Raw genomic sequence first — 23,749 nt, forward strand, 5'->3', positions numbered from 1 at the left:
TTACTATTGGATTTTAAGGTTCTTCTGCTCCTTTTGCAACAAAAATGTGTGGCAGAATTCCCATGGACACATTTGGAAAATAAAAATCTGTGTTCTTTTATGCCAGTTGTACAGGACACAGAAAAATAAACATAAGATATGGGACAACCCAAATGGCTTGGTATTTAAAAGAAAGACAACCGAGGGCAATGACTGTATCATATTTAATGGTCAAATCATAGTCTCTAACACCATTATATTATTCTGTTACAGTTTTTTCACGCACTGTAAAACACCCTACTGTATTTAAAAAATCCTAATTAAAAATAGGAACACTCTGTGACAGCAGAAATAACCCAAGGGAACAAGGAAAGGCTGTTTAAATTGCCAAGTGCTATCGATCCATCTCCACTCATCTCACCCTGCATTTAACCCTTTGTTTACAGCAGAATCGGGGATCCAGAGCTGGCGCAGTGCACACTCCCTGATTGTTCCAGTTTACAGCCCAAATTACTGGCAGCACAGAGCAAGCTCCTGACCCAGCTCCTGAGGGGATTGCTCCTATTGTAAATCATCCCTAAACCAGGAGGGGTTTTAGCACTCCCTACCAGGATAAAAGCAAGCAGCAGGAAAGAGAGGGTTGGGCAGCACTTCCCAGCTGTGGCGCATCCAAAGGGACCCCCCAGATGTGGAGCTGCATCCATGAATCCACCCACAGCAGCAGCACAACCACACACCCTGCCCAGACACCCCAGCAGCCTCTTGAGCTGCTCCCACAGGTGACAGGGTGGAAAGAGAGGATCCCTCTGAGCCTCCCAAGCCCCGAAGGAGGTCAGAGGTTTGTGTCTGTGCATTGGGAAAGTGGAGAAGGGCAGGATGCATGGCTCCAGTGTGGGCTTCCCCTTGGAGCAATCAATCTGCCTATGGTGAAATGAAACAGGGCAAACAGATCTGCTGTGTTTACTCTGGCAGAACTCCTCGCTGCAAACTGTGGGAGTTTAGCCTGAATAAATGAGATTTAGGGTGCAGATGTGGGCCTGCATGGGAAATCTCTTCCTGCAGAGATTAAGGTTCCTTCCCTTCCTCGTCCTCCCAGGATGTGACCATGCAGAGGCTGTGGCACGGCTCTACCTTTCTCATCCCATCAGGAATTGGTGACACCACGTTCTCCCTGTGTGCACAGAACAGCAGAGACGCCTGCTCTGTGTCACTGCTGACATCTCGTGCTAGGGCTGAGCTCTGTAGGGGCCGCTGGCGCCAGCTAAACAAAGAGGGTTTGGAGCTCAGGATGCAGGGAATGAATTCCCATCCGGACAGAAGTCTGGGCAGCATTCCCACCAGCCAGGAAAGGCCAAGATTTCAGCTGAAGATTTCAGTCTGGAAGCCCTACTGTTCCTTTTCCCACTGCTTGCAGCAGTTTAGGAGTCACCTCATGCAGGGGAGGAGGAGGAGGAGGAGAAGGAATTTGCAGAGAGATGCCAGCAGCCCCTTCCCAAACTGACTCACCAGCCTAGCCCCAGGGAAGGAGTGGCTGCGTTCAGACCCTTCAGCCACTCAAATATCCTAATTTTCAGGACAACTGGCAGCTCTTTCTGCACCAGCAGAAATTGGCAGAGCAGGAAAAGGAGTCACAGTAAAGGAGCTCTTTGAGCCTCAGCATGTAAATGTGGTTTTAGATGTAACCATGGCTTTAACTTCAAACCTCCCAGTTTTGTGCCTGCCTTTTATTCACGTTCACATTTTTCCCTTGGCTCCAATTGAATATAGCACTATGATTTCCAGTTTATCCTTTGGGGGGAAAAAAATAAATCATATATTTAGCTAAATGGGCTGTTTATTATCCCTGCTGATGGTTGTTGCATCATCCCTGACTCACTCATTCCACTGAAGAACCTGACCCTCTGTATTTTCTCTCCAGGTGTATATTACACAGCACCACAGTTCTCTAAAGCAAGCTTTGGGAGGTAGGTAGCAAAATAACCCCAGAAAAAATTAACTTGTGGAAAGGCACGCTGTGCTGAGACAGGAGCTGCTCTGTGCCACCCTCACAGGCAGTATTTCTATGTTTTCTTTCTGAAAAAGCTCCCTTAGGAAATGTGAACTGGCAGTTCTGTCTCTCAGCCTCGAGTTTCCACCTTTCCTGAAGGGAACAGTGTTCTCTCTCGCTTGAGAGTAGTTTTTGTTAATTGTTACTTGTTATTCCCAGAGCCTAAAGGGTCGTTTAGTAGCTGACTGGTGCTGCACCTTTATTGAGACACTCACAGCTGTCCCTAGAACACTAAACCAGACCATTTATCTCTGGGACATATTCACAGCACCTCTGTCACTTAAAAATCTCTAAGCTAAGGGGTAGATTTTCAGCTCAGTGGTGCTGCTTCTCGGCAGGAGGTTTCTCCCTTTCCCAGCTGGGCAGAGATCCTTGTTTCACATTTGCAGCACTAATGGGTGTGCAAGGAGAGGAGCTGCATCACCCCAGCACCCAGCCAGGCTCCTCCACATCCCTCTCCCAGAGCACCATCTCTCCCATGCCAGGGCACAGCAGTGATGGGGCACCAGGGAAGTGACCACGTCTGCCTTGAGGGTTCACCTGGTGCACACAGGGCTTGCTCCAGCAAAGGCACTTTGTGGGGAGCATGCAGAAGGTGTCGATGAGGCAGCACTTAAAAAAGCATCAGCAACAGAGCCTGAGATAAGGCACAAAGCATCTGCACAAGTTGCCGGGGCAGAGCAAGCAGAGGTGAAGAAGAGGGACTGGGCAGGTGGCCAAGGCACAGCTCCAAATCCATGTGGCACTTCTGAGCACACACTTTACCAAGAAAGGCTGTCGCAGTCCCTGATGTCCAGAAAGGGAAGCCGAGGGCAGGGAGCAGCACAGGACTCGCCCAAGCTCACTCGGTGGCACAGCTGGCACTCGGATCCAGCCCCATCCTGGCCCCCAGCCCTGCCCATCAGGAAGCTTCATCCAGCCCTGGGTCCCCAACAGTGCAGAGAGGAGGGAGGGCTGCCACAGAGACAGACAGGGCTACCAAGGAGAGGTGGCAGTAACCTGCAGGAGAGACTTTTGTGCGTGTGTCCGTGCCCCTCTCCGTGGGCAGTCACCGGCGCTTCAGCACCGACACACAGTCCTTCTTCAGTGGCCCGATCTGCAGGTGGGCATCCACACTCTCCAGGAAAAAGGCTGGCTTCAGCCTGCACGAGAAAAGAGAGGCAAACTGGCGGTTGATCTTGTTCTGGAACGGGTCAAGCTTCCCCTTGGCAGGAGGGGAGACCTTGAGCTGCTGCAGGCAGGTCATTTTGGAGTCCTTGACTCCGTAGAAGGTTAAAGCCTTTTCTGAATACTCCAGAAAGACACCGATGGTGTGGAAAAAGGGCTGCTGGATGGCACACTCGAAGCCACCAAACCAGGCCACGTAGTTCTGGCCGTTCCACTGCAGGCAGCAGGACCTGTCGTTCCTGCCCAGGCGGCCGTGGTTGTAGGCCTCCCGCGGGTCGAAATCCTCGGCGATGACCCCGATGCTGACCCAGCCGTCGATCAGCTCCACCTCCCAGTAGTAGTTGCCCCTGTTCATGAGGTTCAAACCCAGCACCTGCTCGCAGTTGATAAAGCGGGTGGGGCTCTCTGGGTAGGGGATGGGGCACAGCACCCGTTTGGCCCCCTTGGTGCCGAAGAGCTGGATGAACTTGTCAGCTGTGTCGCTGTCCAGGTCGATGATGAAGGCAACTGTGTGGGGCAAGAGGGAGTAGTGAGCATGTGGAGGGAAATGTGAGGAAATCCTCCCTGCCCCAGCCTTTGATGATGAGTATGATCCTTTCTGGCCTTTCCCATCACTCTGCCCCTTTGCTTTTAAGTCCCATGGCAAATTTCAGTCAATGAGGATGAAGGGCTGAAAGAGGTGATACTCCTATAAGCAGGATGAATACAGGTAACTGGGCAGAGGAAAGAGCAGATGAGCTGCTTTATCAGCTCAGCCTTGATACCAGACATTGGAGAATCCACCTGACAGACTGGTGGTAAGAAAATCTCACATTAAAGCATGTTTCAGGTAACCACAGAGAAATGCAGTTGAGAAAGACCCCAAGAAGAGAGAACAGCCAGGTATGCCACAGCTACAAACAGGCAGCTCCCAGCAAGTGGGGCCATGGATCCACTGATGGATCCCAAACAGAGGGCATGCCCAAGGAAGTTCTTCCAGGAAACAACCCTGGACATGGATCACTATCATCTGCACTGCAGTCTGAACCATGGCATGTCCCATCCTGACAGCAAAGCAGCAGACCCTCCTTAAGCCCAGGTTTTGCTGCTCTGTGCCACTGAGGCAGATCTTGTCCCCTATGGACATGTCAGTGGGTGACCCCATATCCCCTGTAAGGCTGGGGACACACAGGTGGGGTGTGGGAGTTCAAACCCAGCACCCTCCAGCTTCAGCCTCTCCTGCCCCACTCTGCTTCACCACTACATGATCCCTGTCATTCTGCTGCTGCAGACAGCCCTCACCAGCCCAGGGTCCTGAAGCAAACAAGGCAGATGCACAAACTCTGACCTAATTTAAAGATGATCCGATTTGCCAAGGGCTGGAAGGCAGCAGGAATCACACAGGACGCCTGCAGCCCCCCTGGGGCCAGCAGAACCACAGACAAGGGAAAGAAAACATCACCTAACCAGGCTATGACTGGAGGCTTCCCTGTTAGCCAAGCAATATTTCCTCTGTTGGTGGCAGAGCTCCCGCAGGCGCTGGATCAGCGCCGCCGGGCAGGCGGGAAGGAGAGAGGAAAGGGAAGATGGGCCTTAGCAACAACCACCAAAGCAAAAGTCCCCCACTTACATTTCAGGAAATAATCACGGTGCTCCAGGCAGGCAGGGCTGTTTGACTTGTCTGGAAATCGGGATTCGGCCAATGCTGTGGAGACAGGGACAGAAGGGTTTGTATCAGCAAAGGAACCAAACCAGCAAGGGGCTGCTGGAGCATCGTCCCCTGCCCCTGATGGCACCCAGCTGTCACAGCCCCAGCCAGCATCCCCACTCCCCCTGCACAGCAAAGGACAGACACCACTTTTGTCACCCCAGGGAGGTGAGCAGCCGGGTAAGGAACTGCCTGCAATTCCCATGGGCATCCAAGAAAATGAGAGAGAGTTTAGGTTAAATGAGATAGCATGGGAGAGAGCTGCCACATCAGCTCTCTAACCCTGGCATGTTTGGGAGCCCACAGCCTGCCCTGTGAGGGGGATTGTCTGTTCTGGGAGGAAGAGTCCCCTTTCACAGGAGGCCACTTTGGCCACTTGCCCCTCCCACAGGGCCCTGCCTAACTCCCAGGCTGTTTGTTGCCTCTCCAGTCTCTGGTCTCCGTGGAAAAATTCACAAAACCTCAAGGAGGCGTAAGCCCAGACAGGGATTGTGCAACGTGCAGGGAAAGCCGTGCTGAGCAGCTTCCAGGGCTGGAAAGACAAGGGCCAGCGCTCACAGGGGCCACGGAGCCTGCAGCCACCTCCCACCTATGCAGGGAAGAGGGAAAGGGACAGGGAACCATCCAGGCAGGGAGGCTGACTTAACACAAACCTTCCTCCATCTCCTGGCAATTCAGTCCATCAATTCCTTTCCCCTGCAAGTAGTTCCACTGGTTTTTGCAGGCAGTGGACAGCACATCCTTCATGGCACCCACGGCTTGGGTGCACTTGGTGAAGTTCAGCTCTTTCTGGAAGCTCAAAGGTGGAGAGAGGTTTTCTTCCATGGCTACTTTCAAGGCCTGAAATTCCTGAGCCAAAAAAGACGGAGTTTCAGGAGGTTTCAAACAAGCCAAAGTTGTCTCTTGTTCCACAACCCCACCCGGCCCTGGAGGATTTGGGATCTGGCAGCTCTCAGGACTTGGCCCAAGGACAACGTAAGGGAGGAGAGCACTTTCCTGACCACGTGTTCCTGGCACCTTCTCTTCACTCCCTTTCAAACCCAGATTCTGACCATGCCCACCTCACAGGGAGCAGAATCTCCTCCCTGAAATGTCTCCTCTTGCTGGGCTGTCAGGGAGGGAGGATGCTGGAGGAGGCAGTGGGGCACCCCAAACTCTCGCTCTCCCCCACATCCAGGTACCCACTCTGGGCAGCACATCAGCCTCTCCTGAGTCACAGACAGGACAGAGAGGGGGCAATGGAGGGGAAAATCTTGGCTGCCCATTCCCCCTGGGAGAGGGGAGGGGACAGGAGTGCCAACAGGAGTGAGACTCTGCAGCCTGCACATCCCAGGGTTCCTGGGCCCCAGCTCCATGGGAAATGGGACAAAACCCCAAAATACAACACTGTCAGTTCCTTCTTGCTCCATCCCACCTGGAGGAAGTAGATGGTGTCAGTGCTGGGGACGTTCTCCAGGTTTTGCTTGCACTGTGCCAGCTTGGCTCGTCTCTCCTCCTTCCAGCGGAGATCGGCCTCGGCCTCCCCCAGCATGGAGCGCTCCCCGTCCTCGATGAATCCTGTCACTTCCTTCTGGAAGGTCGCCAGCACCTCAGAGGCCTCTGCAAAGAGCTTCTCGACCCTTTCCCTCTCCTTCGTGGCAGCACCCTGAGTGCAGGGAGAGAGGGGTCAGGTCCCACAGGTGAGGGTGCAGGAGTGCCACCCTTGTGCCCTGCCCAGTTCTCAGCTCTGTGGAATCCCCCTGATGCTCCATCACCCCCTTCACACAAGAACTCAGATCACTTCCCATCACAGCTGCCAAGGGACCTGGCTGGGCATTGCCACTTACTCCTGCATCACATTTGGTGTCCCCAAGCAGGAAAGTGACATGTTTGCACAAGGGCCAAAAGGGACAACCCCCCATGAGCCTGGGGAGACAAGGAGCAAGACCCAGAGGATGCCCTGGCATGGCCCTTGCCCTGTTCCTTCTTCCATGTTAAAAACTAAAGCAACCAGAGATGCCATGTGTGTCAGCAAAGATGAGAAAGAATCCTCAGGGATCTCTACCAGGATCACCATTGTTTCATGGTGCTCTTGTGAGCACCATCTCTATACCCCATGCACCCCAAAATCTCACAGCCCCTTCTCCTCCACCCCCAGCCCAGCAGAGCTGCACCAACAGAGCAAAGCCATTGCAGAGTCACCTTAATGAGCTCTACCATCTTCTTGGCCTGGGCAATGGTGACTGCCAGCTCCTCCAGCTCATTCTCCACATCGCTGAGGAATTTGGCTTGTTGGGCCTGCAGACACGAAGGACAAACACTGAGCTTTACCCCCAGTCCCAGTGGGAGCATTCAGCCTCTCCCTAAGCTCAGTCTCTGACCATGACCTCGCTACCAGGCTTCATGTGAAGGATGCAAGGGGAACCATCAGTTGTTTTCCTGTTTTCCTTCCCTGCAACATCCAACCTGCAAACATCCCTTCTCACTCAGCTGGAAAACGAAAGGGTCATGTCCAGTTCCACATTCCCCACCCCGGTCCCAGCGGAAACCAAACAAAACAGGAATTCGAAAGCACACCCATCAGGCAGTGATGGCAGCTAAGCGAGTGCTCTTAGCGAGTACCCAGGGCTGGGAAAAATCCACCTGGGTTTGGCGAAGAAGCTGAAAGGCAGGCCTGGAGCACTAAGAAACTCAGCACGGAGTCCCCTGGAGGTTTCTGCTCAGGAGCAAAGCAAGCTTTGCTCTGGAGCACGGGCTGCAAAGGAAGCACCTTCAGAACACGGCGTTTCCGGAGACGCTATTGTTGGCTCAGCCATTGCCCATCACGAGGACGGTTCCCTGGGGAGCCAGGAGGGCGCTCCCCAGCCACGACAGCTCCCCGCTGATGCTCAGCCCGCTGGCCCCGCTCTGGCAGCGCCTGTGCCCGGGGAGCAGGTACAGGTGCTTTCCCCGTGCATCCATCCCAGCCCGCAGAGCGGTGCCCGACGGCACTCACAGAGGTCGTGCAGGCGACATTAAGCAGCGCTTGCCGAGGTCTGACAGCTCCTCGGGGCTGGGATTACGCACACTTTCTATTTTAAGGTACCTCATGACTAATAATGCCGATAAAAGGGTTTTCCTGCAGTCCTAGCGGCCCGCCAGGAGTGGGAGCTGGATTGGGGCTGTTGCTTGGGGCTGGGCTCCTCCTTGAAAAAGACCAAGTTTCCCAAGGTCTCAAAATGCCTCAAGGCTATGCGAGATGCCACCACACCGTGAGCCTCGCAGGTTCCCATCTGCCTCCAGCCCCACAGAGGCCCCACACTTTCAAGGCAGACGTGCCCCAGAAGGCAGCACCACGCCGCGATTGGAGCCCCGGTTCCTGGGAAGGCTCGTGGGTGTGAGTTTAGGAGGTGACTCAGTCACATCTGGGAATGGGAGTGATGGAAAAAGCCCCGCTGCCAAAACGGCAGGATACAAAAGGCTGGGGGAGCGGGAGCGGCGGCCGGGCCGGCTGCCAGCGCGGCCAGAAACACCGCCTTGCCGGAGCTGTGGGAACGACACGGAGACGGCGGCTGCCGCAGGACCAGGGGGTGGCCGCTGTGGGATGTCCCAGGCAGCCTCGCCCCAGCCCTACAGCCACGGGATTGCGAGTTCGGCTCTGCAGCGGGAACACTCCCCACGGGACACCTGGCAGCGGCTCTGCCTCAATAGCCGTCGCCATCTGCCCATCCTGTCCCAATCCCAGGGGTTCCCTGATGGCGCAGCACCCTGTCCATTTGCTGGGGTGGAATCCCCCGAGGGGTGAGAGTACACCCGCTCCACATGGCATCCCGCCCGTGCACACACCCCCCGCTCGGGGACAGGGCTCCCCGCGGGGACGAACCCCTCCGAGGGATGCCACGCGTCCTGCCACCCGCGACACCCGCACACAAGTGTCCCACCCGCGGGGGGACCTCCGCGCCCCTCCCCACCCCACGCACCTGCTTGTGCTCTCGCTCCTGTTCGAGGGGCACCACGTCGTGGGCGCGATGCTCGTGGGCGCGGCAGCGGGAGCAGACACAGCTCTGCTCGGTGCGGCAGAAGCCGTCGAGGGGCTGCAGGTGGCGGGGGCACAGCCCCTCCTCCAGCCGGCGCAGCGGGGCCACCAGGCGGTGTGCGCGGAAAGCCGGGGCGCGGCGGTGCGGCCCCAGGTGCGCCCCGCAGAAGGACGCCAGGCACACCAGGCAGGAGCGCTCGGCCGCCAGGCGGGACCCGGGCGGGCACACATCGCACAGCACCACCGCTCCTTCCTCCCCCGCCGCGTCCTCCTCCTCGGCTCCCGGGGCCATCGGGGACGCGGCGGCCGGGGACGACGGGGACGGGCCGCCGGTGGCGGCCACCAGCAGCGGCAGGAGCTCGCACAGGGCGCGGTTCTTGCAGAGCCGCAGGGCCGCGGGGACGGGCTCCTGGCACAGCGGGCAGCGGGCGGCCCCGCCCGCCCCGCCGCCGTCGGGGGGGGCTGGGCGCCGGGGGGGCGCCCGCAAGCAGCCCTGGCAGAAGTTGTGTCCGCACGGCACCGTCACCGGGTCCCGCAGCACGTCCAGGCAGATGGGGCAGCCGAGGGGACCCTCGGGCAGCCCCGGAGCCGCCAGCGCCAGCCGCAACGCCGCGGCGGGGGACGGCGGGGCGCTCCCGGGCGCAGCATCCATCCCTGAACGCCCCGACCGGCCCCGGTGCCGGTCCCAGCCCCGGCGGGGGCGGGCGGCAGCCGCGCCCCGCCCGCCCGCCCCGCCTCCCCGCTCTGCTGCCCGCGGTGCCAAGGGGGCTGCGGCGTCCTCGGGACACTGAGCCACAGCATCAGCCCCGGGACCTGGTCCCCGGCACCCGCCCTCCTGGGAAGGGTCTCACCCCAAATGGGATCTTCTCTCATCTGGTCCCTCTCCCCGGCTGCCTTCAGGGAGATCAGCTGCGGGGGGATGTCACCCTGAGGATGTGCTGCTCCCCACCCAGGGTCTGCCACTTCCTAAAGGATCTGCCCCACTGGGATCTGGACCCTCCCCGGCGTTCTACTGCTCCCAGGGAAAGCTGCTGACCTTCCCCAAATCTCCCATCTGGGGAAGCTGTTGCCAGCCCATTCCAATCGCCCTCCCAAGGATCTGCTGCTCCCCTTGAGCATTCCTTCCCCCTCTAGGACCTGCTGCTGCTCCACTGCTCCCCAGGTGCTCCACACCCTGGGACCACATGGAAGGTCCTGAGCCCCCCCAGTGTATAGGTGCAGGTGCTTTCCTGCCAGCCCTCGTGGACCTCCATGGACCTTACATTGTCCCCCCCATGGCCAAAAAGGCTGCAGTGCCCAAGTCCTGGCTCAGCCACTGTCCACTTTTCCTCTGGGGTCTGGAGTCCTGGGTGCTGGCAGGCACCAGAGAGGGATGGGAGACACCAAAGTGCTTTTAGAGTGAAGATCAGCCTCATGAGATCTCTGGACACTTTCTGTGCAGGATACATAGACAATTTTTTGACTTGGATAAGTTCCCAGGTGCATGCTGTCCCAAGGCCTTACCCAAGGACAGGGCTGGGAGGAGCAGGGAGGTGTTGAGAGAAGCAGGAAGCCCAAGACAAATCTCATCTGTTCTTGAAGAAGGGGATTGATCCATTTAAGCTTTTTATCCCCAAAGGAAAAAATGATGTGATTCATTCCCCAGGAATTCACATCCCCAGCACCTTTGAATCCAGTGCCCAGTTTCACCCCATTAATCCTCGCCAGCACTCCCACAGGAGCGGGAGGAGACGTCAGACCTGCAGTCTCACCCTTGGAAAAACATCAATGAAAACTTTAGATTTTCTTCTGTGCCAAATCAGCCTTGGAGCAGAGCAGTAGGAAACCAGGTTTCCTTATCACAGTGCTACAGTAAATAAAGCACCTTCTGGCTCTGCTGCCAGCTGATCACTCCAAGGGCTGGTCACAGGTCATGGGAACACTGAGGGGCAGGATGGGGCCCTGCAGGGGTGGCTTTGAGAACAGGGGTACCCAGCTCCCCCCACCCCCAGTGATGCTGGGTCCCACATCTCCCAACAACAGCAAGGTCAAACCAGTAAGAAAATAAAGCTTTATTGGGTAAAGCAGCATTGCACAAAGAGCTGCAGCGTAGAACCCTGAGAAGTTGCTCTGCCAGGCCTGAGAACAACAAGAGGTAACCAAGAAGGGGCTGGGGGAAGCAGGACCTGCCTGCATATGAGGCTGTGTGAGCACAGAGGTCCCTCTGAATTGTTTCAGAGCACCCTGTGGCAGCAGCACCTCCCTCTGGGGTCCCCCTCACCCCAAACCTTCCCCAAGTTTGGGAAGTTTGGCAGGGATAGAAGAAAGAGGAAAATATAATTTTTTCACCTTCTTTATCCCCTCTTCCCTTGCTTTGTCTGCAGGGACAGGCACCCACGGTGAGCTCCAGCCCTGCCATGTTACTAGTGTAATATTTGCATATGCAGATCAAACAGGTTAATTTACATGTCTGTCCTCATCAAGCTCTTGTTAAAACGCTGCACTCCACACCTGCCTCAGCGCTGAGGTCCCACTGTACCATGACAGCCTCAGCTGCAGCTCCATTATGGCACCAGCCTGGGACATGCCAGCCTGGCTATGGCTCAGTGTGGTGGCTCTGGCTCAGTCCCTCTGGCACAGCGTCACCATTCGCCCCTCACACAGCCAAAACACGGGGTACAGGGGCTCTGTGAAGACACTGTGGAAGGAGTGGATGAGCTTTGTCCTCTCCCCGAGGCCATAGAAGGAGAGGAGCCCCTTGCCATAATCCAGGCTGACCCCCAGGTTCTTATAGAGTTTCTCCTGGATTTTCTTGGCCTGGCCCTTGTGCCAGGCCAGGTAACAATCCTCCCTCACCTGCAGCCCCCACGAGCCCCCGTCCAGCCCGATGTTGAACCTGCAGCCCTGCTGCTGCTCCCAGGGGAGCCCCCGGTAGGTGACCCCCAGCACGACAGAGTGGCTGGAGATCCTCACCTCCCAGTAGTGGTGGCCAGGGCCATAACTCTGCGTGCACAGCACCTGCCAGGGCTCGAAGCGGGGGCCCTGCTCCTGCCCATGGACGGCACCGGGACCGTGCTTGGCTTTCCGGGCACCTTTCGACAGCTCCAGGTACTTGTTGGCTGTCTTGGGGTCGAAGGTCAGGTTGCGATGGTCTGGGAAGAGCAAGGGCATGGATGGGGCTGAAATGCTTCATCAGAGCTTTATGCCCTCCCAGCAGTGATGGGGTTTAAATTCTGTAGGGCTGGCTCCCAGAATGGAACAGGTTGTTTGGAAGGGAAGGGGAGTGGCGAGGATGCAGTACCTGCCCTAGAGGGAATGGAAAAGCCCAGGAATAGCTGTTGAGGCACTCACACACGATGCTTTACACAGTCCTTGCACAACCCAGCTCACAACCAAGTAGCCATTGTGACCACAGTGGCTCTGTGGCCATTTTGGCAAGGATGTGCTTGGTTTTAAAAGTGTGGGTTGGGAGAGGGGGAGAAAACCAGGTGTTAAGTGAGCAATTATGGTATTGCAGGGTTACTCTCCTCTGCATGGGCAGTGATAGCTCCTGCCATGGGCATTCACTAGCCACCAGCACCCCACCTTCCTCCCCCAACACTCCCAGCTGGCTGGGCTCCTGCCTGCTGCCCATAAATAACACAGAATTCCTATTAATAGCCCTAAGAATGGAAGGAATTCCTACAGGTCCCATAGGCAGTGATTGCCTCCTTGAGTGACATGACCAACATGGCCTGAACATTACCCGACCCTCTTCCCAACAGGGAGGAGATGGGAAGAGGAGCACAGAGGATTTCCTAAAGACAGGAGAGGGATGGGCCTGGGGAGGAAAGGGGACATGAAGGACTGTAGCTAGGAATGCTAATGCCATATCCCTGGATAGAGAGCAATGACTGCAGGCAGGGCCCTGGACTGGGGCTATGCCATGCAGGGCAGTGACTAATCCAATACCAGCCTGAGTTCCGTGGGAAAGCATTTCCTCGTGCTGCTAATCCCCCTAGTGAGTCCTTTCCCATCCCAGCCCATGCACTCTGTCCCTACACCCCCCTTCTCTGCATTTAAGGAGACACATTGGAAGAACCAGGGAAGGAGCCCCTGTCCCTGCAGCCACAACCACCCTCCTCCCAGGAAAGAGCCCAGCTTGGTGACAACTCTTCCTGCTGGGGACCCCAGTGAGGTGCTGTCCCTCCAGGCCCCTGTGCTCCTTACCCTTCAGGAGCTCAGCTCGGAGCTGGCACGTGGGGAGAGGGGCCACAGCCTTCACTGCCAGCTCCTGGGGATGCACTGGGCCTGTGGAGGAGGGGAACAGGCATTTTGAGTAACGCCACCCAAAAACTTTCTTCTGGCTTCGTGGGAAGGAGGAGGAGAAGGAGGAGGAACTCCATTGTATCCAAACCTGGGAGCTGGCATGTGCCACCATGGTTCAGCATTCCCAGCAGGGAGGGGCCACAGGGAGGCCACTTAGCTCATCCCACTTCATCTGCTGAGCAGTGAATGTGTGTCCATCCCAAACCCCTGTGCCCAGCAGCTGTGTCCCCAGCAGTGACACAGGCCAGGCTCATCCTCAGGATGACTCAGAGCCCTTCAAAGTACCCCTGAGAGCAGGAAGGTTACCTTGGACAGTGGAGTCTGGGGCTTTGGGGGCCACAGAGCCAGGCAGGTCCTCCAGCAGGAGCCTGGAGATGCTGGTGAGGATCTCAGAGATGGGTTTGATCACAGCAGCCACATTAAACTCCACGGGCACCAGCACCTCTGGGCTCTCCAGAGGTGGGAGCAGGGGGAACTCCTGCAGACAGACACACAGACACCATGTACCACTCTGGGGAGGACTGTGCAAACCCATTTGCACTCACCATGTCTCCCCAGTGGGCAACAGGGGCATCCCAGCATTGCCCACACAACTTTTCAGGGACTCCCAAAAAACATCTCTTCCCCATAGCCCCATCACATCCCTGAGCCAAACTGAGGATGCATTCCCAGTGGGAATGGGTTGAACATGATTGTGCTGTCATCAAAAAGGTGCAGGTGTAAGCCAACAGAAGGACACAGTGCCAGAGTGGTACCTGCAGGAAGGTCCTGTGGTCAGGACAGGCCAGCAGGCTCTGAGCCCTCTCTCTGTGCTGGCCAAGGACATCCAGGCGGTCCTTGCACAGGTTCCAGTTCTTGTCCACACACTCCAGTGCCGCACTGTGCTCTTGCTCAATCCTGGCCACTGTCTGACACTGGAAATCCTCCAGAGCTTTCTTCAGGTGGGTAAATTTGCTCTGAATCCCAGCCTTGAACTCCTCAGAGCAGTCCTGGGCAGGAAGAGCCATGAGAACCAGTGTGCTCCCACACACAGGCCAGCACAGGGAGGATGCAGCATTACCTTGATGCTCTGTGTTTTCACCTCCAGCTCCTTCATTGCCAGCTCAGTCCTCTCCAATTCCTCCTGGGCTTTTCCCAGAGATTCTTTCAAAAAGGTCTGTAAAAGGAGCCACCAACATAGAATCATTATAGTTGGAAAACACCTCCAAGATCATCAAGTTCAACCTATGGCTGAACACCCTCACCTAGCCCTGAGTTTCACATCCAGTCATTTCTCCCAGTCATGCCCAGTTGCACATCCTGTGGAACAGCCCAATGCTGCTCACCCACCCCCAGGACTCTCTCAGGGCTGCAGGACAAGGCTAACAGGGAAGAAGGTAGTTTGGGAAGGGGACTCTGTGTAAAGATAACAAAGAAGTGATTCTTTTGTGCTGCCCTTTACCCCCTTTTTAGCTGTTTCTTCTAGATCAGAGGGCAACAAACACAAAGGGCACAGTTTGTCTTGTGCTGCTGGATTTACCCAGCTCACTGCTGCTCCTGACAACACCTGGCTTCTCAAGAAGCAGCTGGGCACTGGTGGCATCTCCCTGGCCAGCCCCACGTCCAGCTGAGGCTGGGCAGTCTGGCACACAGAGGGACATCACATCCCTGCAGCAGGACACGGGGCGGTGGAGGTGGATATCACGCATGAGCTATCACAACACCCCTTGCTCTCCCATCGCCCCAGCCCTGTCACCCGCCTGCTTTTTGGCTCGTTCCTCCTCGAAGAGCACCCTCCGGTGCCGCTGGCAGTCGCGGACGGTGCAGATGCAGCAGATGCAGCGCCGCTCGTCCTCGCAGTACAGCTCCAGCGGGCGCCCGTGCTGCCGGCACAGCTCGGCGGGGGCCGCCGAGCCCATGGCCGAGTCCCGAGCCTCACTGTCCTGGGCCAGCTCCACCACGTTGTACAGGGTGACATTCTTCTCCAGCTCCGGGCACCGCTCGAAGCCCCTGCGGCACTCGGGGCAGGTGTAGCTCGGCTGGGTCCCGGCGGCCGCCTGCCTCTGCTTGTCCCAGTGGTCGCTGATGCAGCGCTTGCAGAAGTTGTGGCCGCAGGGCAAGGTCACGGGCACCCTGAACAGCTCCAGACAGATGGAGCACACCAGCTTCTCCTCCAGCTTCTGCGAGATGGGTGATGCCATCCTGCCTGTGCCGGGGAAACAGGAACTCCAGAGCGCGGAGGAAGAAGAGCTGGTGACGCCGTGCCGAGGCGGGGCAGGGCTCCCGGCCAGGCGCTCCGAAGGTGACACCCGGCGGCTGCTCCCTCCTCACACTGCCTGTGCCCAGGGAGGCTTGGAGCTGTTTCCCCGTGGAGAGGGAGGGCTGTGAAGCACAGGAGAGGATGGAATCTCCACATCCGGAGAGGATGGAATGCTGCGGTGACAGCACAGGGAGACGAGCAGGAGGCCGACAGGGATCAGCGCAATGTGTATTTCCACGAACGCGTTTGCTGGGCACATATGGATGTGCAGCTGGATTTTCACTCCTTTATTGCCCTTTGAGGGAACTTCCAGGCATCCTCAGCTCTGCCAGGTCTGGGTCTCTGAGCTGAGCGTTGCAGTTCCCCCTGGCATAGAGACCTCCATACAGAGCTCCTGCCTGGGAACCAGCAGAGGCACCCACTGCTCTGCAGCCACGTGTCACCTCCCTGTGCGGTGGCAAGGCTGTGACACATGCCAGCACTACATTCTTCCCTTGCATCTTTTAAACCACAGCTCCTGCTGTTTGCCATGTCCCCATGCACACCCACCACACATGGGAAGCTTTCCTATGAACTTCCTTGCAACACCCGTGCACATCAGCACCCTGAAAGGCAATAAAGATGTCATCTGTGCCACCTGTCCCTGCTCAGGTGGCAGGTGGAGTCTCCTGCCTGGAGACCAGTGCGGTGCCTGTGCACTGCAAACCTTCATCTCATTGTCACACAGTTCAGTTTTAGTTTTCCCAGCCCAAGTTTTACCTCTGTACCAGGCCCATGTGCTATCTTGCACACGTTCCCAGGCTGTTGATGCTGCTGGGACAGCCTCGTTTTTCAGCAGCCTCCCCTCATGAGCAGCTTCCCTTTCACCTGCACAGGTGAGGGCACGCAGGGAGCAGGTCTCTGGTGGATCATCCAGACCAGCTTCCATACCACAGGCAGGCTCAGAGCCACCCCCTGACCACAGGAGAGGACCTGGGATATGTCACAATTCCCTGCATGTCCCAGCAAGCTTCAGCTCCAAAAATTCCTTTAGGCTGCATCTCTCAATTCTGACCAAATATTTAAAGCCCAGAGAGGCATAACATGACCTCTGTGTCTGCCTGGAACCTGTGTCTCCACCATGGGCACCTCCCCAGTGCACTCACCCCACCTTAAACCAGACCCCAGAACCCTTCAGGCTGGGAGGGGAGTTCAGGGAGCTCTGGAGTAACTGGTAACAGCCCTGAGCACAGGCAGCAGGGGCCACCTCAGCCCAATCTCAGCTGTTTGCTGAAGGCTCCAATTTCCTGGTAGAAGGAACCTCAGAAAAAGTCACTGAGAAGCAGAGCTGGGAAGAGGCAGCTGTACCAACAGGAACATATTGGGGGTCCATGTGAACAGGAGATGCACAGTGGAGCACAACAGAGAGCAAAGGCTCTCCAAGGCCTGGGAACAGGACCAGCAGCAGCAGCAGTGCCAGGCCATCAGCAGCAGCAGTTCTGCTTCTGCTCCACCTGCCCACGCCAGGTATGGCCTGTCCAGGGAGAGAGGTGAAGGAGACTGAGGTCCAGGAGCTTGGGTAGCTGAAGGCACCTCCACAAGCACTGACCTGATGCAGGTTTACCACCTGTGTAGCCACACTCTTCCCAAACTAAAACATCCAAGAAGGGAAGTGACTCTGGCCACACCCCTGCACCCTGCTGAGCTCTGCGCCAACTGGCCAGGGTAACAAGTTCTTCCCAATAAAGACAGCTCTGCCAGCACTGCTCAGAGAGTGTTTAATCAGACTCATCTCTTCAGGAGGACTGCACAAATAAAATCTGACACAGTCCTGAACTGCAGCACTGTAAGAGGAGGAAATCCAGGCTGGCCTGGCTCTGTTTGTTCCATAAACAGGCAAAAGGAGAACTGGGATCCTTGCAGGGAAGCAAGACAGAGCATCTCTGGGGAGATGCAACCTGCCAGCCACTGCTCAGCTCTGCTGCAGAATCAGGAGCAAGGTTTCAGCCTGGCCATGGATTCATTTTGAATGTTCTTGTTAAGCAGCCTCTTGACCACGCAGCTGCCAGCCCTGTGAGCACCCAATGCCAGCTCCCAGCACAGGAGAACCAGGAGCTGAGGGGCTGAGACTTTGTCATTTCCCTCCTGAGGCACTGAGGGCAGTGCAGAAAATCCAGGAGCCAGCATCCCACAGACACAGAGGGGGACAGCTCCTAGTAAATGCCGTAGGTGGGCTCCTCTGTGTCTCGGTACCTGTCCAGGTACCTCAGGGGCTGGTGGCGAGGGAACTTCACCTGGGGAGGGTGGTAGGCAGGCGGCCGCACGAACTCGAACACGGGCTCCCTCATGTCTGCAAGGGGTGACAGGGTCAGCAGGAGGGCTCACAGCTGAACCCCAAACCCCCCTTCACCCACACAGGACCAGGGCTGCTCAAACACGCCCAAGGAGTTATTTTAAAATCCTCATCCAAGGATTAGGGGTTGTTCTTTCAGGCTGCTGTTAGTTTGGAGGAGAATGGCTCAGGAAGGGCTTTGTCTGTGCTGACCCTGGGCAAGTGCGAAGACCAAGTGAGAGCCTGCAGCCACAGGGCCATGTCCCACCCACAGACCCCCTCCAGCATCCCCATTCCTTACTGAGCAGCTGATGGAAGGTGGAAGTGACAGAGCTGTCCCACCGACACTGGAAAAATGCCAGCCCTGCTGGGGTCATGGCATCCTCATGCTTTCTGTAGAAGTCAAATGTGCTGAAGGTTCTCATCTTCAGGCTGTAGCTGGAAACAAGACACAGGCACCAGGTGAACCTTTCCTTGCAGCAGTACCCTGCTCCACATCACCCCAGGGCATATGAAAGAGGTGGAAAAGGAAGCCACTAAAAGGAAATCTCCCAGTGTCTCCAGCTCCATGCACACTTCTGGGCAGGACAAACCACTCTCTAACAGCCTGTTCTGTTACCACAGGACTCAGCAGTGCTGGGATTACGGCTGCAGAGGACAGACAAACCCAAAGCAGCCTGGAGAACTCTGCAGAGTGACAAGAGCTTCTCCTCTACTGCAATGGCAGGTACATGAACCCCACAGGCAGCAGCAGCCAAGCCCTGCATGCGAGCAGAGGAATTACCACGGTGTGGGCCGAGCATCCTGGCTGAAGTCGATGGGACCGTGTTGCTTGAAGAGCAGGAAGATGAAGCGGTGGTAGCCTGTCCCCATGGCAGGGAAGGGGGGCAGGTAATGGCACATCTCCTTACCAGCCTTGATGTCACTGCCTGGGATGTTGGTCCTGAACACAAACACATTTACACTCATTTCTCTCCAGCAGATTCATCCAGGACTGCAAATCACTCTGCCATGCTGTGATGTGATTTCTGCCCCATTTGATAAGGGAACAGATAGTAGAGATTGCTTTCACCACAGGAAACATCCCACCCAGTGATTGGAATGCTAAACAGCAGCAACATCTGGAACACCTGCATCCTTAGAAGGACCCAGAACACAGGGCTAAAGGAACTAATGGCAAAAGCACCAGGAAAAGCCATGGATTCTGAGCTGCTGGAGAAATTTCTGCCCAATCCACAAGCACAGAGCACATGGCTCTGATGTACTCACACCAGCCAGTGGAGGTACTCTGAGTCTGCATCCCTCAAATGTCCATCTGCCAACACACAACAGAGAAAAGTGACTTAGGGACACCCTAGTGCCAGCACTGACCCCAAAGTGAGAATGTCCAGATCTGCTTTGACCAGAAGGAGCAGCTCAAGACCTCCCAGCATTCCTTCCCTTGCAAAAAAGGAACTCATTCCTATAGGACTGAGTTTAAAATGAGGAGCAAAGAACTCGGCAGATCTAATTCAAAGATTCTTGAAATCTTCTTGGATGGCTGCATCCCTTCACTGTGCCTTGGTTTCTCAGGGTGAACAGTGTCAGCAAAGCTGCCTTCCAGGCAGACTGCCAAGGAAGAGGAGTTTGGAGGTAAGCAAAGATGAAAGTCAGGTAATTGTTTCCTCTACAGTGTGACTCAGGTCCTGCTGTGTCGCTGTCCCTTCTCTCAACTGCTACAGATTAGGGGAGGCCACAATCTTTCCTCCATGTGTAATATGTCCCAAACTAACAGATATCACAGAATCACAGAACAGTTTGGGCTGGAAGGGACCTTAAAGCTTATTTCATCCCACCCCCTGACATGGGCAGGGACACCTTCCACTAGACCACGTTGCTCCAACCTGGCCTTGAACCTTTCCAGTGTTCATCATCTCTGTGTAGCCAAAAGAATCAGGAGTTTACCAAAAGTGAAACAGCCCAGTTTAAACACGTTCCTTTAAAGAATTCGCTGCTCACCTGGATTTGTGAGCAACAGGGTCCAGAGGGAGCCTTTGTCTGCCTCATACGACACTGCAGGGGGATTGGAAGCCTAAAAGAGCAACATAAAGAGAATGTAAATCACTCACACAACAGCATCTGTGAACTGTGTCTTGGACACAACACAGACTGGGCACTGCCAGGCCACTGAGGAATCCACCTGGAGAGCCTCAGGGCATAAATAACCATCAGTCTCCTGACAGACAAGCTACAATCTCTGTCCCTATCACATCCATAAAGCAGTTTCCCTCAGCACAGAGGTAACACCCTTGTAAAAGGCATCCCCTGGAATGAACCGTGCCTGTTGGAAGCACCTGGCAGAAAAAAGCTCCCCAGGGGCTCCAGGTTGTTCCCAGCTCCCCTCACACACCTCTGAGGGAGTCACCATGTTCCCATAGTAGACTGGCACGAGGTGCTCATCCTCCTGGCTGTACTGCACCCTCAGGGCGACCCAGGGGGTGAAGGTGGCCCCCCTGAACAGGTCCCGGAACACCCCGCAGTGCTTGGCCACGCGCTGCTTGTGGAACGGGCCACTGGTCCTCTCCCACTCAGCCCTGACGTCGTCGAGGGGAATGAGCACTGCAAGGAGAGAGGGAGGATGCAGAGGCAGCAGCTGGACACCTGGAGCAGGAAGGGAGGTGCTCGGGTTCTCACCAGTCCGGAGCCGTGCTGCTCGTTCCATCTCAGCATTCTGGCGGTTCTCCCTCAGGATCCTCTTTCTTTCCTTGATCTCCTTTGCCCGTGACAGCTTCTCACGTGGCAGGCCAATGTCTGTCTCGGGCTCTTCAGGGAGGGGTGAAAAGAGAGGATGTGAGCACCCAAACCACCCAAACACAAACCCCTGTGAAATGTCTGAGAGCGTGAGACAGAGACTTCCAGAGATCAGGATCACAGAAGGATTTGGGGTGGGAGGGGTGTTGAAGACCATCCACTTCCAACCCCTGCCATGGACAAGGACACCTCCCACTTGAGAAGACTTAAAAGAACAATCAGGATTCGATTCTGTCCCCTCTGCACCTCCTTCCCCAGATCATGGCCCTCCCATTCCCAGCTCTGGCGGCTGCTGAGCAGCCCAGCTGTGTTATCTGCTGCAGGCCTGAAGCTCTGGCTCCTTGTCTGCTCTCTGTGGCACCGCTGGGGCTCCCAGGAATCACTTCTTTGCTGTGTGTCTTTTGGCAGGTGCTGGCCAGCCTCCCTCCCTCTGGAAAACTGCCACCCCTTTTCCCTGGAGACATTTGCACTCTGCGCACTTGTCCATGGGAAAGGGCTGAGCCTGTGGCAGAGCCTCAGGGGGTGTTTTGGGGACAAGGGCAGGGTACCTGCGGGGGGGTTGGTGTGTTTGTGGTAGGTGTTCCACCAGCAGGGTTTCCGGCTCTCCTGCTCCGCCTGCCGGAAGTACCGCGCGAAGCTCCGGTACTTCTCCAGCGCCTCCAGGTTCCCAACGTCCACGTCCTTGTTGGGCATCGGCCCCAGCGGGGCTGCCCTCTTCCAGAGCACGGCTGGAGGGGAACACAGATCCCAGGGGGTTCAGAGGGAGAGAAATGAGCCAGGGATGGGCAGAGCATGGACAGGGCTGGAGCCATCCCCAGCTCCCACAGCCACTTTCATGGAGTCACAGGATGGGTGAGGCTGGAAGGGACCAGAGTCATCGGGTCCCACCTCCCTGCTCCAGCAGGATCATCCCAGAGCACTGGGTTGTGTCCAGATGGCTCTGGAACATCTCCAGTGAGGGAGGCTCCACACCCTCTCTGCACAATCTCATTCAGGGCTTGATCACTGCACAGGGAAGTTCTGCCTCATGTCCAGGTGGAATTTCCTGGGCACCACCTCGTGTCTGTGGCCTCTGCTGCCATTGCTGGGCCCCCTGGAGCACAGCCTGGGCCCTGCTCTGCCTCTTCCCTGCAGACAGGGACAGAAAGGGATGAGGGCCCCTCTCAGCCTCAGCTCTGTCAGCCTTTCTCCAGGACAGAGATGGTCCCGTCCCCAGATCACCTTTGTGCCCCTCCAGGATGCTGGAGCTCCAGGAGCTCCGTGTCTCGCTCATCCCGAGGAGCCCAGAACTGGACACTGCTCCAGGGGAGGCCTCACCAGGGCTGAGCAGAGGGGCAGCATCACTCCCTGACCTGCTGGGAATGCTCTTCCTAAGGCACCCCGGGACACCAGAGCCCTTCTCGTCCCCTCAGGCACAGCTCTGGTCATGGCCAGCTCATTGTCCCCAGCTCCTTCCCCACAGAGCTGCTTTTCCAGCCGGTCAATCCCAGCCTGGGGTGCCTGGGGCTGTTCCTCTGCAGGTGAAGGACCCCACACTTGTCTTTGTTGAATGTGGGACAGTTCCTCTCTGCCCTTCTCCCCAGCCTGTCCTGGTCCCTCTGAAGGGCTCACAGCACTCTGGGCTATCGGCCACCCCTCGCAGCTTTGTACCATCAGCGAACTTGCTGAGGAGGCACCGACCCCTCATCCAACTCATCAAGGAACAAACTGAACAGCTCTGGGCCCAGTATTAAACACTGGGGAACACCACTAGTGACAAGGGCTGACGTTCGGCACACAGCTGTCCCCTCCCCTTCGCCCTCCCTTCCCGGGCGGGTTTCGGGGCTCCCGTGATTCTCCCATCTCTCACCGGCCGTGCCGAAGCTCCGCCCGCCGCGGGCCCCGCGGAGCGCCGCACTCAGCAAGGGCGCCGCCATATTGTGCGTCGCGCTCAGGAAAGGACCCCGTTGCCATAGTGACCAGCGCTGCGCCGCGCAGGCCTGGCTTGGAAGGCCCGCCCGCCCCGGGGCTGCCCCTCACGCCGCCTGTCTCCGGCGGTCCGCGCAGCGCGGCTGCCCCTGGTGGCGCCTGACTAGAAACGTCCCTACAGCCGCAGCTCTTCCCTCGCCCCGGGCTCCCCATCCCCACCCTTGCCCCCCTGAGGGAACGTCCCAAACCTCCTTCATGCCGTGGGCAGTTCACACCAAGGCTGAGTACAGGACAAAGCCAGCCCTGCTCTTACTGATGTAACTTAGAAATAGTGGTATAATGTACATATATGTTGAGCTATGGCACAGTATTAAAACAAAAACTACTTTTGTTTGTGTAACCCAAAGACTGAAAAAGATAGAGACCCCCTCCATTCTTGGATTTTTTATCCAGATGAGGACAGCAGTGACCAGAGCTCTGGGGGAGGAATTTATTGCATTTCTGTTATCAGGGAATGTGAAACTCGGTGGAGCCAAGAAGATCGATTTATTGGGAAGGGGCAAGTCAAAAACTAAACAAAGAAACATCCAAAACTTAAGAAGAATGTTTGAATCATGTATGACAATTTATGAATATGCAGTAAGGTTCTGTTTTTAAGGGACAATCCTTTGTTAGTGAGGTGTGCTCTCTTGGCTGAATGCAGAGACACCCAGCCGTATACTTTATTTTTATCTCCTAATTGTCCTTTTATTAAACTTTAAAATTCTACATAAAAATATGTGAACCTCGTTTTTCACAGCACTGACCAGCTTTTGCTGGTGCTGGAGCTGCAGTGACACTGAGCAAAGGCCACAGCCATCCCTGCCCTGTGCCAGCCCTGCCCTGTGCCAGCCCTGCTGCCCCTGTGCCAGCCCTGCTGTCCCTGTGCCAGCCCTGCTGCCCCTGTGGCTGTGAGCAGCAGGAGAGGCTGGAGCCCCATGGGATGGGGCTGGCTGCCCTACAACACTGCAGAGCAAAGCCAGGCAGGTCACACCCTATAAAACACCCAAATCCAGCTAATTTGAGGTCTTCTGAATACTTCATCCTACTTTCCCCATTGCTTTACATGAGATCCACTGAAGGCAGCGTGTGAAAAGAAAGACATTTTGTCTGAAAACACATTTTTGTAATTTATTAGATCTGTACACAGCTAGGGCTGTTCTCATTAGTGTATTTTTAACCTGTCCTCCATCCCCTCTCCCCAGGCCAGCAGCCTGTTCCACCGGACACAGGGAAGGCAGAGCCTTCAGCCTCCTCTGGCATCCTGAACTTCCATGGCACCTCAAACACTCGGCAGCCAA

The 23,749-nt window shown here is 56.3% G+C and overlaps 3 protein-coding genes across 4 annotated transcripts; all 3 read right to left on the reverse strand.

Moving 5' to 3' along the window:
• Window positions 1-186: 186 nt before the first annotated feature.
• TRIM47 (tripartite motif containing 47) lies at window positions 187-9,526 on the reverse strand. The gene is made up of 6 exons (XM_005526772.3): window positions 8,819-9,526; window positions 7,062-7,157; window positions 6,295-6,525; window positions 5,534-5,729; window positions 4,803-4,877; window positions 187-3,700 (listed from the first exon to the last, which is right to left on the reverse strand). Exons 1-6 carry the CDS (start codon window positions 9,524-9,526, stop codon window positions 3,075-3,077), a joined length of 1,932 nt encoding a protein of 643 aa, XP_005526829.2. The 3' UTR covers window positions 187-3,074.
• A 1,451-nt stretch (window positions 9,527-10,977) lies between these two features.
• On the reverse strand, window positions 10,978-15,486 carry TRIM65 (tripartite motif containing 65). Of its 2 annotated transcripts, XM_088065434.1 has the most exons (7): window positions 14,901-15,486; window positions 14,222-14,317; window positions 13,917-14,150; window positions 13,468-13,639; window positions 13,063-13,143; window positions 11,827-12,005; window positions 10,978-11,551 (listed from the first exon to the last, which is right to left on the reverse strand). In XM_088065434.1, exons 1-7 carry the CDS (start codon window positions 15,339-15,341, stop codon window positions 11,510-11,512), a joined length of 1,245 nt encoding a protein of 414 aa, XP_087921560.1. In that variant the 5' UTR covers window positions 15,342-15,486; the 3' UTR covers window positions 10,978-11,509. The 2 variants fall into 2 exon arrangements, with proteins under 2 accessions (XP_087921560.1, XP_005526830.2); XM_005526773.3 differs by having other exon boundaries at window positions 10,978-12,005.
• Window positions 15,487-17,140: 1,654 nt separating this feature from the next.
• Window positions 17,141-22,437, reverse strand: MRPL38 (mitochondrial ribosomal protein L38). Its single transcript, XM_005526774.2, has 9 exons — window positions 22,351-22,437; window positions 21,050-21,229; window positions 20,385-20,513; window positions 20,101-20,309; window positions 19,710-19,782; window positions 18,981-19,026; window positions 18,496-18,654; window positions 18,013-18,149; window positions 17,141-17,729 (listed from the first exon to the last, which is right to left on the reverse strand). Exons 1-9 carry the CDS (start codon window positions 22,415-22,417, stop codon window positions 17,593-17,595), a joined length of 1,137 nt encoding a protein of 378 aa, XP_005526831.2. The 5' UTR covers window positions 22,418-22,437; the 3' UTR covers window positions 17,141-17,592.
• Window positions 22,438-23,749: the final 1,312 nt, after the last annotated feature.

This window comes from Pseudopodoces humilis, chromosome 21 (assembly GCF_049639895.1).
Source record: "Pseudopodoces humilis isolate 2021_Gansu_Grassland_sample_001 chromosome 21, ASM4963989v1, whole genome shotgun sequence".
Taxonomy (NCBI): Eukaryota; Metazoa; Chordata; class Aves; order Passeriformes; family Paridae; genus Pseudopodoces; species Pseudopodoces humilis.

Coding starts and splice junctions, on each gene's coding strand:
- TRIM47 (XM_005526772.3), bottom strand. CDS start 9,526: ATGGATGCTGCGCCCGGGAGCGCCCCGCCGTCCCCCGCCGCGGCGTTG. Junction 6,526..7,061: donor AGATGGTAGAGCTCATTAAG/GTGACTCTGCAA, acceptor CCCTGCACTCAG/GGTGCTGCCACGAAGGAGAG. Junction 4,878..5,533: donor TTGCCAGGAGATGGAGGAAG/GTTTGTGTTAAG, acceptor CTGTCTCCACAG/CATTGGCCGAATCCCGATTT.
- TRIM65 (XM_005526773.3), bottom strand. CDS start 15,341: ATGGCATCACCCATCTCGCAGAAGCTGGAGGAGAAGCTGGTGTGCTCC. Junction 14,151..14,221: donor TGAAAACACAGAGCATCAAG/GTAATGCTGCAT, acceptor CTTCCTGCCCAG/GACTGCTCTGAGGAGTTCAA. Junction 12,006..13,062: donor CCGAGCTGAGCTCCTGAAGG/GTAAGGAGCACA, acceptor TGCTCTTCCCAG/ACCATCGCAACCTGACCTTC.
- MRPL38 (XM_005526774.2), bottom strand. CDS start 22,417: ATGGCGGCGCCCTTGCTGAGTGCGGCGCTCCGCGGGGCCCGCGGCGGG. Junction 20,514..21,049: donor ACACACCAACCCCCCCGCAG/GTACCCTGCCCT, acceptor CCCTCCCTGAAG/AGCCCGAGACAGACATTGGC. Junction 19,783..20,100: donor ACATGGTGACTCCCTCAGAG/GTGTGTGAGGGG, acceptor TTGCTCTTTTAG/GCTTCCAATCCCCCTGCAGT.